At 34.9% G+C, this 13,378-nt stretch overlaps 1 protein-coding gene across 4 annotated transcripts in view; it reads right to left on the reverse strand.

Annotated features, from left to right (window-relative positions):
- The window catches only part of ST7L (suppression of tumorigenicity 7 like), a 77,579-nt gene that overhangs the window by 31,497 nt on the left and 32,704 nt on the right, over nt 1-13,378 (reverse strand). For all 4 annotated transcript variants that reach the window (XM_065891290.1, XM_065891299.1, XM_065891284.1 and 1 more), the window contains exons 10-11: nt 13,128-13,200; nt 12,094-12,196 (exon numbers count right to left, since the gene is read on the reverse strand). In XM_065891290.1, the coding sequence (XP_065747362.1) occupies nt 12,094-12,196; nt 13,128-13,200 (176 nt within the window). The remainder of the gene's footprint in view (nt 1-12,093; nt 12,197-13,127; nt 13,201-13,378) is intronic.

Here is a 13,378-nt window from a genome sequence, read left to right on the forward strand (position 1 = left end):
CCTGGTCAGGGAACTAAGATCCCACATGCCGCAGGGCAACTAAGCCCGCGAGCTTCAAATACTGAGCCCGAGTGCCACAACTACAGATCCCGCACGCTCTGGAACCCGTGCACCACAACTAGAGAGAAGACCAAGTGCTGCAATGAAAGATCCTGAGTGCCACAACTAAGACCTGACACAGCCAGAAATAAATTAAAAAAAAGAAAGAAAGTAGACAAGCAACACCATCACCCCAGAAAGTTCTCCTTTCCAGTTAATACCTCTATCCTGACCACCTGAGGCAACCACCGTTCTAATTTCTACCACAATAGATCACTTTTGCCTTTTCTTGAATATCACATAAATGGAATCATTCAGTATATATTCTTTTGGACGCTATATTTCTAAGATTCATCCATGTTTTGCTGTACCAGTAGCTCTTTTCTTTTTATTGCTAAATTTTTTTCTCTTGGATGTACACCTTGGAGTAGAACTGGGTCATAGGGCGAGGTATATGTTTAATTTTATAAGAAATTGACAAAGTGGTTGTATCATTTTATATACTATTAGCAGCAATGTACTAGAGTTCTAAATGTTCTACATTCTTACCAATATTTTATCAGTATTTTTAATTACAGCCATTCTGATAGGCATGATACCTTGTAATTTTATAATGCATTTCCTTGATAACCAACAATGGTGAGCACCTCTTTATGTGTTTATTGGACATTCCAATATCTTCTTTTCTGAAGTATCTGTTCAAGGCTTTTGACCATGTTTTACATTAAAGTTGTCATTTTATACTTATATATTCTGGATTTGAGTCGTTTGCCAAACAAACAAACTGGAAATATTTTTTTTCCTATTTGTGGTTTGCCTTTTCATTTTTTTTTAAATGATGATGATTTTATTTTTATTTATTTATTTATTTTTGCCACACCGCACAGCTTGCAGGATCTTAGTTCCCCAACCAGGGATTGAACCTGTGCCCACGGCAGTGAAAGCACGGAGTCCTAACCACTGGGCGGTTGGGGAATTTCCTGCCTTTTCATTTTTCTTAACACTGTCATCAGTGAGAAGAATTTTAAATTTTTGAAAAGGCCAATTTAGAATTTTTTCTCTTACAGTTAAGTGCCTATTGTGTCCTAGGAAATCTCTGTCTACCCCAAAATTTCAAAGATATTCTTAGATGTTTTCTTCTAGATGTATAGTTTTAGCTCTTACATTTAGGTAAATGATCCATCTCAAATTAATGTTTATGTATGCTATGAGAATATTTCATGATTTTCCCCCCATTCAGACATCTAGATGTTCCAGCACCATTTGTTGAAAAGAGTTTCCTTTCCCCACTGAACTGCATTGGTACTTTTGTCAAAAACCAAATGACAAAATACATATAGATATATTTCTGGACTTTCTATTCTGTGATTTTGTTTTTAAAGCAAGTATCTCAAATTTAAATCTAATAATAATAAAATTTAGAAGAATTTGGTGGTAGTATGCTAATAAAAAAAACCTTCAATGAAATATTGCAGCAAGCTACTGCTGGATCCTAAATTAAAGTTAGATAATACTATTCTAACTGATGTGTAAAGTGTCATACTAAGAACAATTACATCTATAGTAAATCATGGATATTTTTGGATTTAATATTTACGATTTCAATCATCTGTGCTATCTCTAAACATCCATGATTTATAAAGCCATAATTTTGCTAAGGAACAAATTTCAATCATTTGTGCTCTGAGGCTTGTACACACATGTGAGTAACTTACCAAATGAATAACCCTAGTTGAATCTTCAGCATCCATATCTCAGCAAGGTTCACGGCCCATCCTCATGTTCTCATTTCAGGAGTAAAATTATATGTTATACTGGTATTTCTCAACCCATGGAGATTCACAATGGTTTTGGACCATATTAATCAAGAATGTCAATGGCTTACTATAATAATAACGTTAAAGAATACTTTTTATAATAAAAAGATGAATTTTAAAATGTGCAAAGGACTTGGATATTTATCCAAAGAAGATATACAATCCCACTCCTGGGCATATATCCAGAGAAAACCATAATTAGAAAAGATCCATGCACCCCAACGTTCATTGCGGCACCATTTACAATAGCCAAGACATGGAAGCAACCTAAATGTCCACTGAGAGATGAATGGATAAAGAAGATGTGGTATATATACACAATGGAATATTATTCAGTCATAGAAAAAAATGAAATAATGCCATTTGCAGCAACATGGATTGACCAAGAGATTGTCATACTGAGTGAAGTAAGACAGAGAAAGACAAATATCATATAATATCGCTTATATGTGGAATCTAAAAAAAAATTGGTACAAATGAACTTATTTACAAAACAGAAATAGAGTCACAGACGTAGAAAACAAACTTATGGTTTCCAGGGGGGAACGGGGGGGAGGGACAAACTGGGAGATTGGGATTGAGATATATACACTACTACATATAAAATAAATACCTAATAAGTACCTACTGTATAGCACAGCGAACTCTACTCAATACTCTGTAATGGTCTATATGGGAAAATAATCTAAAAAAAAGTGGAGATATGTAAAACTGATTCACTTTACTGTGCACCTGAAACTAACAACATTGTAAATCAACTATACTCAATAAAAATTATTTTAAAAAATTTAAAAAAAGAAGATATACAAATGGCCAATAACCACATTAAAAGATGTTCAACATCATTAGTCATTAGGAAATGCAAATCAAAATCATGAGATGCCACTTCACACCTACTAGGACAACTATAGTCAAAACACAGACAATAACAGCTGTTGGCACAGATGTACAGAAATTGTAACCCTCAAAAATTGCTGTAAATTTTTGGGAATTTTTTACATTGGGAATGTAAAATAGCACAGCCAACTTTGAAAAAGCTTGGCAGTCTCTCAATAAGTTAAGCATAGAGAATTACCATATGATCCATCAATTCCACTCCTAGGCATATACCCAAGAGAAGTGAAACCATGTGTCCACACAAAAGCTTGCACATGAATATTCACACCAGCATTATTCATAATAGCCAAAAAGTGGAACCAACCCAAATGCCCATCACCTGATGAATGGATAAACAAAATGTGGTATATCCATACAATGGATTACTACTCAGCCATAAAAAGAAAGGAAGTATTGATACCTGCTACCTTATGCTAAGTGAAAAGGCCACATAATATAATTCTAAATCTACAGAGACAGAAGGTAGATCTGTGTTGTCATGGATTTGGGGAGGAAGGAATGGGGAGTGACTGCTAATAGCTACAGGGTTTCTTTTGGGGGTAATAAAAATGTTCTAGAATCAGAGAGTGGTGATAATTACACAACCTTGTGAATATACTAAAAACCATTCAATTGTATACTTTAAAAGGGTGAATTATATTGTATATGAATTATTTTAATTAAAAAATACTTCTTGATGGTTGATAATAAAAAAATGTGAGACACAAGAATGACTGAAACAGGATGCTATGGAATATTTAAAAAGTATGAAATATTTTCTACCGTAAAATTTTAAAAACCAACAATTTCTATAGTAGCTGAAAGATACATAATCTTTTTCTTGTTTGGTGACTAAAACAAAATGTTTATTGAACCAAAGCCATACCTAGGTAATGAAGAACAAGTCAAAAATCATGAAAACATGCTGTTCTAATTTTTTTACTATTACTATCACAGTTACTGTATACTGAATTCATTCAGTAGATTAAAAAAATCTGTAAAAGCAATCAATACTGATGAAACATCTAAAGCAAATTCATAGCCTGAAGAGATTTATGTGATCTTTTTCTACTGCACTTCTAATGGCTTCCAGCTTTAACAAATTGCACAACTCTAGACCTACAGCCATTTCTGTTGTAGTTATGTGGAAAGTAGCCAGAATAGTTCCTGCTAAAACAGCTTTACAATTTGTCATTTTACTGGTAAGATTCATAGAACATTTGAAAATTTGCAAAATAAATTTATAAGAATAAAAGAAGATTTAAATATATATATATATTTAAGTGTCACTGTTCATTAGGTTAAGTAAGTTATCATGACACATTGTTGAAGTCTGAGGAAGAAAACTCCTAAAGCCCTTTATGTTTGCTGGCTCCAGCGGAGAGAATCACAGAGACTATAATAGAAGAGAGAGGGGGAGAGAATATCTGTACCTACTTCATCACTTGCAAAAACAGCCACAAATTCCAGCGCTCTTCCAATTCATATAACACTAATGTTATTTAAGTGGGATATTATCCAAATTGTTGGAGCATAAAATTTCCCCCCTAAAACCTTAATTTTTATCCTGTTTGGTAACACCCAGCTTAAACTGCCTATCCACAAACAATAACGTAAGGTTACGGAGCCATTCTACTCAGTTGGATATTCTGATAGAGTTGAATTGTCAACTGGTTTTGATATTTAGGTAAGGGGAAAAAATATACAAATTTCTACCTATAAATAAAAATGATTTTTTTTCAGGCAAGGCTTTACTGGGGCTAAAAATGATTTTCAAATATTGCAGTATATACATATTACATACTTATTAAATGTATATTTATATTTAATTAAATAACATATTCTACAGTTTTACTGACATATACTTTATATATCACAAAATTTACCATTTTAAGTATACAGTTCAATGATTTTTACTAAATTTTACAGTTGTGCAACCACCACCATAAAAAGTTCCCTCATGCCTGTTTGAAGTCAATCTCCACTCCTACCCACAGCCCCAGGGAACCACTGATCTGCCTTTTGTGTCTATAGTTTTACCTATTTCATAAATTTCATATAAATGGAATCATACAATATGCTGTCTTTTTTTTTTTAAGGAAATATAATACACTCCTTGGCTCAACTGTAAGTATTGATGATAATTTATTTTTTTTAATATTTATTTAGTTATTTGGCTGTGCCAGGTCTTAGTTGTGGCAGGTGGGCTCCTTTAGTTGCATCAGGTGGGCTCCTTAGTTGCGACTTGCCGGCTCCTTAGTTGTGGCATGCAAACTCTTAGTTGCAGCATGCGTATGGGATCTAGTTCCCTGGCCAGGTATTGAACCTGGGCCCCCTGCATTGGGAGCACAGAGTCTTAACCACTGCGCCACTAGGGCAGTCCCCAATATGTTGTCTTTTTTTTTTTTTAATTTAATTTTTGGCTGTGTTGGGTCTTCGTTGCTGCACGTGGGCTTTCTCTAGTGGCAAGCTGGGGCTATGCTTTGTTGCAGTGCGCAGGCTTCACATTGCAGTGGCTTCTCTTTGTTGCAGAGCATGGGCTCTAGGCACACGGACTTCAGTAGTTGTGGCTCACAGGCTCTAGAGCGCAGGCTCAGTAGTTGTGGCACACGGGTTTAGTTGCTCCGCGGCATGTGGGATCTTCCCGGACCAGGGCTCAAAACCATATCCCCTGCATTGGCAGGCGGATTCTTAACCACTGCGCCACCAAGGAAGTCCCCAATATATTGTCTTTTGTGTCTTGTTTCTTGCACTTGGCATAAAGTATTTGAGGTTCATTTATGTTGTTGCATGTACTTATACTTCGTTCCTTTTTAGTGCTAAGAAGTGTTCCATTATGTGGATATATCACCATTTATTTATTCATTCACCTATCTTTGGACTGTTTCAAATTTTTTGCTATTGTGAATAATATTGCTATGAACACTTTCATACAAGTCTTTGTATAGGCATATGTTTTCATTGCTCTTGGGTAAATATCTAGGAATGGAATTGATGGATCATATAGTAAGTATATGTTTAACTACACAACTGTTTTCCAAAGTAGCTATACTATTTTAATGCCTGGGAGCAATATATGCATTTTCTCTACATTCTTGCCAACACCTGATATTGTAAGTCTATGTGAGTATAGCCATTCTAGTGGATATAAAGTAGTATCACACTGTGGTTCTAATTTGTGTTTTCCCAATGACTAATGATGCTGAGTATCTTTTTATGTGCCTTCTTTGATAGCTAATTCATAAACCTTCTTTGATGAAGTGACTATTCAAGTCCTTTGTCCATGTTTTAATTGAGTTGTTTGTCCTATTATTACTGAGTTATAAAAGTTCTTTATAAGTTCTGGATACCAAACTTTAAGAGATAAATGACCTGCAGTCATTTGGCTTATCTTTCCGTTTTGTTAATGATAACTTTTGAAGAGCAAACATTTTAAGAAGTCCAATCTATCAGTTTTTTTTTTATTGATCATGCTTTTGAAGAAATCTTTGCCTAACTCAAGTTCTGTTTCCTTCTAGAATTTTTATAATTTTACCTCTTACATTTAGATCTCTGATCCATTTTGAGTTAATTTTTTATTTGGCATGAGGAGAGGGTCTAGGTTGTTTGTTTGTTTTTCATATAGATGCCTGATTTTCCCAGCACCATTTGTTGAAAAGATTATCCTTTCCCCATTGAATTGCATTGGAACTCTTGTTGAAAGTCAACTGACCAAAATTATGTGAGTTTATTTCAGGATTCTCTATTGTCTTTCACTGATCTACATTTCAACCTTCATGCCAATATTATATTATCTTAATTACCGTAGCTTTAAAAATGTCTTGAAATTGGGTAGTATAAGTCCCTCTAACCTTACTGTTCTTTCTCAAAACGGTTTTGGCTATTCTAGATCCTTTGCATTTCCATATAAATTTTAGAATGAGCTTGTCAGTTTTTTTGTTTTGTTTTTTGGGGTTTTTTTTTTTTGTGGTACGTGGGCCTCTCATTGTTGTGGCCTCTGCCGTTGTGGAGCACAGGCTCCAGACGCACAGGCTCAGCGGCCATGGCTCACAGGCCCAGCCACTCTGCGGCATGTGGGATCTTCCCGGACCGGGGCATGAACTTGTGTCCCCTGCATTGGCAGGCGGACTCTCAACCACTGCGCCACCAGGGAAGCCCAAGCTTGTCAGTTTTTACAAACAAGTCTACTATGATTTTAATAGGAATTGCATTTAATCTACAGATCAATTTGGAGAGATCTTAACAATAATTAGTCTTCTAATCCACAAACATGGTATATATCTCCATTTATTTAGGTCTTCTTTAATTTCTCTCAGAAGTATTTTGGAGTATTTCACTATATGTGTGTGTAGGTTTTTAAACTCAAAAGAAGCATCACTAAAAGCATCACAGATTATTTAGACAGATTCAATATGAAGGTTAATATATATTACATATCCAACAATTTAATTTTATAATTTGGGCAATGCCTGGGATTTCCGCTACCCTCCCCTCACCCATTGTGGCTCTGGCAGTAGTTTTGAAAACCAATGCACAATGTACACCATCAGAATTGTTACTGCTGAAACTGACAAAGGACTAATCTTCAAAATACACAAGCAGCTCATGCAGCTCAATATCAAAAAAAACAAGCAACCCAATCCAAAAATAGACATTTCTCCAAAGAAGATATACAGATTGCCAACAAACACATGAAAGGATGATCAGCATCACTAATCATTAGAGAAATGCAAATCAAAACTACAATGAGATATCATCTCACACTGGTCAGAATGGCCATCATCAAAAAATCTAGAAACAGTAAATGCTGGAGAGGGTGTGGAGAAAAGGGAACACTCTTGCACTGCTGGTGGAAATGTAAATTGATACAGTCACTATGGAGAAGAGTACGGAGGTTCCTTAAAAAACTAAAAACAGAACTACCATACAACCCAGCAATCCCACTACTGGGCATATACCCTGCAAAAACCATAATTCAAAAAAAGTCACGTACCACAATGTTCACTGCAGCTCTATTTACAATAGCCAGGACATGGAAGCAACCTAAGTGTCCATCGACAGATGAATGGGTAAAGAAGATGTGGCACATATATACAATGGACTATTACTCAGCCATAAAAAGGAACGAAATTGAGTTATTTGTAGTGAGGTGGATGGACCTAGAGTCTGTCATAGAGTGAAGTAAGTCAGCAAGAGAAAAACAAATACTGTATGCTAACACATATATATGGAATCTAAAAAAAAATGGTTCTGAAGAACCTAGGGGCAGAACAGGAATAAAAATGCAGACGTAGAGAATGGACTTGAGGACACGGGGAGGGGGAAGGGTAAGCTGCGATGAAGTGAGAGAGTGGCATGGACATATATACACTACCAAATGTAAAATACATAGCTAGTGGGAAGCAGCTGCATAGCACAGGGAGATCAGCTCTGTGCTTTGCAACCACCTACAGGGATGGGATAGGGAGGGTGGGAGGGAGATGCAAGAGGGAGGGGATATGGGGATATATATATATATGTATATGTATAGCTGATTCACTTTGTTATAAAGCAGAAACTAACACACCATTGTAAAGTAATTATACTCCAATAAAGATGTTAAAAAAAAAAAGAATTGTTACTGCTGAGAATACATTTTACGTAAGAGGGTTTTTAAAGCAGAAAAGAACAACCACAGGGAACAGACAATCCCGATTTTGTTATTTTGAGTGGGAATTAAATAAATTTTTTAGATATCAATGGTGTATTTAATTTGAATAGTTCTGATTAATAACTGCTGCTTATCTTCTCACACAAGGAACAGATTTCCACACCATCCTGGGTACTAACAATAACAACCACTTCTGTAAAGCTTACTACGTGTTAGGTACTCTTCTAAGCACTTTAAAGATATGCACTCATTTAATCTTAATAACAACTCTAAGAGGTAGGGAATATTATCCCCAGCTTACACATGAGGAAACTCAAGTCTAGAGAAGTTAAGTAACTTGTCCAAGGTAATAGAAGTAGTGGAGCCAGAATTCAAATGTAGGCAGTTTAGTTGCTGAATCCATTCTCTTAACCACTCTGCAGCAAGAGAGAGCAGAGCATTTCATATACAAGTATTTTTAGACCTCTGCTTCCAGTAATGGAAGACTGGGTAACTCAGATGAACCCTCCCAGACAGCTAGAAAAGCTGTCGATTTTAAAAAATTGAATTAAATACAGATAATTAACAAAGGGTAGAGAATTACCAGGCCACAGTCTAAAGATGGCAGAGAGCAGAGAAGTAAGCCACACCTGGGGCTTCTTTCACTATAGGGACATTTGACAATTCTGGAAAAGATAGCTAGGAGGCTGTTCAGTATTTTTGCCAGTTTCATAAGGCTACTGGAACAAAAGTTGAAGTCCAAGTCCTGTCAAGAGTGAGAGCCTGGCAAAACCCTCAGGATTGGACTGGGACTCTGAAAGCTGCATCTTAGGAATAAGGGTGAACCAGAAATAAACTGAAACTTTCATGGACTGCAGTCCAGTTTCAAGTCATCCGGGTAGACCAGAAAATTTCAATCCCTGAAACTGAATTAAGGTGATCCTGTCCTACCAATGCTTCTTCCAGGCATCTAAGGGCAAGGAAAATCCTCTATGAAGGGATATAATATTATCTGAGATTTTAAGCTATTTCTACAATTTTTCAAATAAAGTATCTGGCACATAGTGAAAGAAAATCAGGCATAAGAGAAAAGACGATATGAACATGATGCAGCAGAAAAAAACATGTTAAAAACAGAAACAGGGACGTTCTAGATATTGGGATTATCAGAGAAAGACTTTAAGATAACTACTTTATTTTCAAAGAGATAACAGATTATATTTAAACTTTTGGCAGAGAATTCAAACCTATAAATAATACGAGAGATGTGAAAAATAAATAGAAATTCAAGAATTAAAAAATGTTTCAAAGGGGTGAAATCACACAGTGTATGTTCTCTGGCCACAATGCAATTATGTCAGAAATCATTGATAAAAAGATAATTTTCATATGTTTTAAAATTAAGAAATACATATCTAAATGGAATAAATATACCTCTAAATCAAAGAGGAATAGTGGAAATTAGAAAATATTTTTGAACTAAATTATAAAAAAAATAATGCTATAGTATGCAGTTAAAATTGTACTTAGAGAGAGGTTTATAGACTTAAATGGATATGTTAGAAGAAGAAACATTAAAAATTAATGAGTTAAATACCTTATAAGAAGATACAAGAGGGACTTCCCTGGTGGTTCAGTGGTTAAGAATCCACCTGCCAGAGCAGGGGACACAGGTTTGTGCCCTGGTCCAGGAAGATCCCATATGCCACAGAGCAACTAAGCCCGTGTGCCACAACTACTGAGCCTGTGCTCTAGAGCCTGCGAGCCACAACTACTGAGCCCATGTGCCACAGCTACTGAAGCCCGTGCACCTAGAGCCTGTGCTCTGCAACAAGAGAAGCCACTGCAATGAGAAGCCCGCACACCGCAACGAAGAGTAGCCCCCACTCGCCAAACTAGAGAAAACCCACACGCAGCAACAAAGACCCAACACAGCCAAAAATAAGTAATTAAAAAAAAAAGAAGATACAAGAATTAAAAAAAATAATATGGGGCCAAAGAAAGTTGAAAGAAGGCTGTAAAGAGCAGAAATGAATGAACCAGAAAACAAACAGTAGAGAAGATCAACAAAGCCAGAGGCTGGTTCTTCACAAAGACTAATAAAATTGATAAATCCCTGAGGAATCCAATAGAGGGGCAAAAAGAAAGGTAGCCAGTGTTATGAATTAAAAAATGGATGTTACAACTGATTCTGCACATATTAACAAGCTAATAAAAGGATTTTATGAAATCTTTATGCCAATAAATTTGAAATTTTTGATGTAATAAATTCCTAGAAAAATACAACTTACCAAAAGCTAACACAAGAAGAAACAAGAAATGTGAATAGTTATGGAATGGTTTAAAAAATTGAATTTGTAATTAAACTATTAAAGATATGAAATTTGTAATGAAAATTCTTCTCACAAAGAAAAATCCAAAATCAGACAGCTTTATCAGCAAATTCTTCCAATCACTGAAGGCAGAAATAATTCTAATTTTTACACAAATTATTCCAGAGAATGATAAAAGAGGGACAATTCCTTAACCTGTTTTATAAAGCCAGCAATAAAGGAAAAGTATAGACTAAAAATATAAGAAAAGAAGGAAAAACATAATTAATAAACATAATTAATGTCAGAATGGTGGTTAAGTTTAGGCAGGAGGGAAGAAGTTGTAATTGGGAAAGGGCAGGTGGGTTTCTGGGGGCTGACAATGTTGTTTCTTGACCTCAGTGGTAGTTTCCACTCATTTGCTTTATAATAAGTCATTAAGACACACATCTCTGTTTTTTACACTTTGCTGTATATATATTACAATTCACACTAAAATTTTTATTGAAATTTATGGGACCAGTTTCACTTAATGAGAGAATGGCATAAATATTTGTTGACTCTCATCCTTAGATTTCAGTAATATTCTTGACTCTGTCTTTACTTACTCTAACAGACTTACAACTTGCATTTCTTGGAGATTATTTTTTAGAGGTTAATCCTTTAATGTTTACTAGTTTCCAAATTCCACTAACATATTATACTGGAATCAACAGTTACAATTACTCTTTTAAATAAAGGCATATTCTTGAATACTCTATACTCCCTAACTTGGGGCATTGTTTTTAAAATCCAAAATTTCATCTTGGGTTATAACACACAAAGATTAACCAATGATCTGTATGTCTGCAAGGTGTACAATATTAAGACAAATGAGATGAGTACAGTTCATCTGGGACTAAATAAACATCAACTCAGCAGTTTTTCTGGGAACTTTCACATCTGTTTCCTAACACTGATTATTTTAATCTATTTGTCTTCAGTCTTTGTCTACCCAGCCCTCATTCAAAAGCATCTGTCAAAAAAAAAAAAAAAAAAAAAAAAAGCATCTGTCTAGATGTAAATAGCTTTTATAGTAACAGGATATTTGATTTAATGATCTGAAATATGAATGATCTTTTATTAGGACCAAGCCATTTTATTTCTTCTCTATAACCATAGTAAAAGGAACAGCTAAGTGAACATATTGTACATCAAATTTTATTTTGACAGCAATTATAATGCCTATACTGAAATACTGCTCCTATCCACCTTTCTAAATTCTTTTTAACATCCCCTTTAGGGTAAACACTAAGCATCAAAATAAAGCAGACTAAAACAATTCTGCCTCAAATTATGGAGACCCAAACTTTGGTCTATACACTGTTACCAATTTGATTAACTTAAATAAAAGTAGTATTTCTATCATAAAGTTTCTTACTTTTGGAACATGAGGATTAAATTCCACAGCTCTATGAATTGCTTCCACAGCATTAATTTCTGCTGTGCTTAACCCTCTTCTGGAGGCTGTTTCTGGAGAAAATCTGTAAGAAAACCACAAAATGAAGAAATAAATATTTAAATAAATAAGTATTTTAATCAATTAATTAACTGAGATCGTAATCTAGCCCCCTAAATCAGAGGTTTCTGGTGATGGCTAAAGTCAAAGCCAAATGGCTACTAAACATAAAAGTAAAGCCTTTGGTTCAACACATAAAGGAAGGCAGCACAAGAAATGGAAATATTCAAGTTAAGGTGAAGAAAGCCTTCAGAAGTCCATTAAAGGCACACTTTGGGCAAAGTAATAAAATAAGAAATGCCACACAGGGACATCTAGAGAATCTCATGAAATAGAAGTACATTCTTATCAAATTTTCACTGTTCACAGACTGTGAACAGTCCATTCTAATTCATATCAAGCCACAGTAATCTAAGGTGAAAGAAAGCAGTTGCCATTTGGTTGGTTTATGAATAACTTACCTGTGGAATAAAGAGAAATTCATTAAGGACAGCCAAAAATACAAGGAAATCAGAATAACTCAGAATTATAATCTCAAAACAGGTAACATGAAACCTATTTCCCTACCACATATCTTACCATTACCGTCATAGCTACTATGTACTGGATATACTTTCTATCTAGCATTGCTTTGGGCATTTAACACATATAATCCTCACACAACCACCCTACAGTATTATTCTCATTTTACAGATAACAAAGAAACTCAAACTCATTAACTTGACCAAAGTTCCATAGCTGGTATGCTGTAGACTTTGAATTTGAATCCAAGTTTACTTAGCTCTAAAAACCTTGCTCTTTCCACTACACATAGTAAGAAGCTTCTAAGCCCCATAAGATCAAGGGTTATTCAGCAGGAAGTAGGGGGGAAAAAGCATTGTTTAAAGTCAGTGGATGAAAAACAATATTGAGTTTAGCAGTCTTTCTAAACTATTATAGTTTTCATAACTACTTACTTATCTGAAACAGTCCTTGTCTTCAATAGTGCTGCTGTATAACAGATGGCTGCTGACTTTGGAAGGCTTATATCTATAATAATAATTTTTAATTTAGGTAAGAATCACAAAAATATCTTAAGACAATTTCTAATAAGAATAATTCATAGTTCTAATTCAACGGATATAATATAGTAGTAAAAGCACATGGACATATAATTGGAAAACCTGAGTCTGAATCTTGATTCTACTATTTACCAGCTATGCATCCT

This window comes from Phocoena phocoena, chromosome 1 (assembly GCF_963924675.1).
Source record: "Phocoena phocoena chromosome 1, mPhoPho1.1, whole genome shotgun sequence".
NCBI classification, from domain to species: domain Eukaryota; kingdom Metazoa; phylum Chordata; class Mammalia; order Artiodactyla; family Phocoenidae; genus Phocoena; species Phocoena phocoena.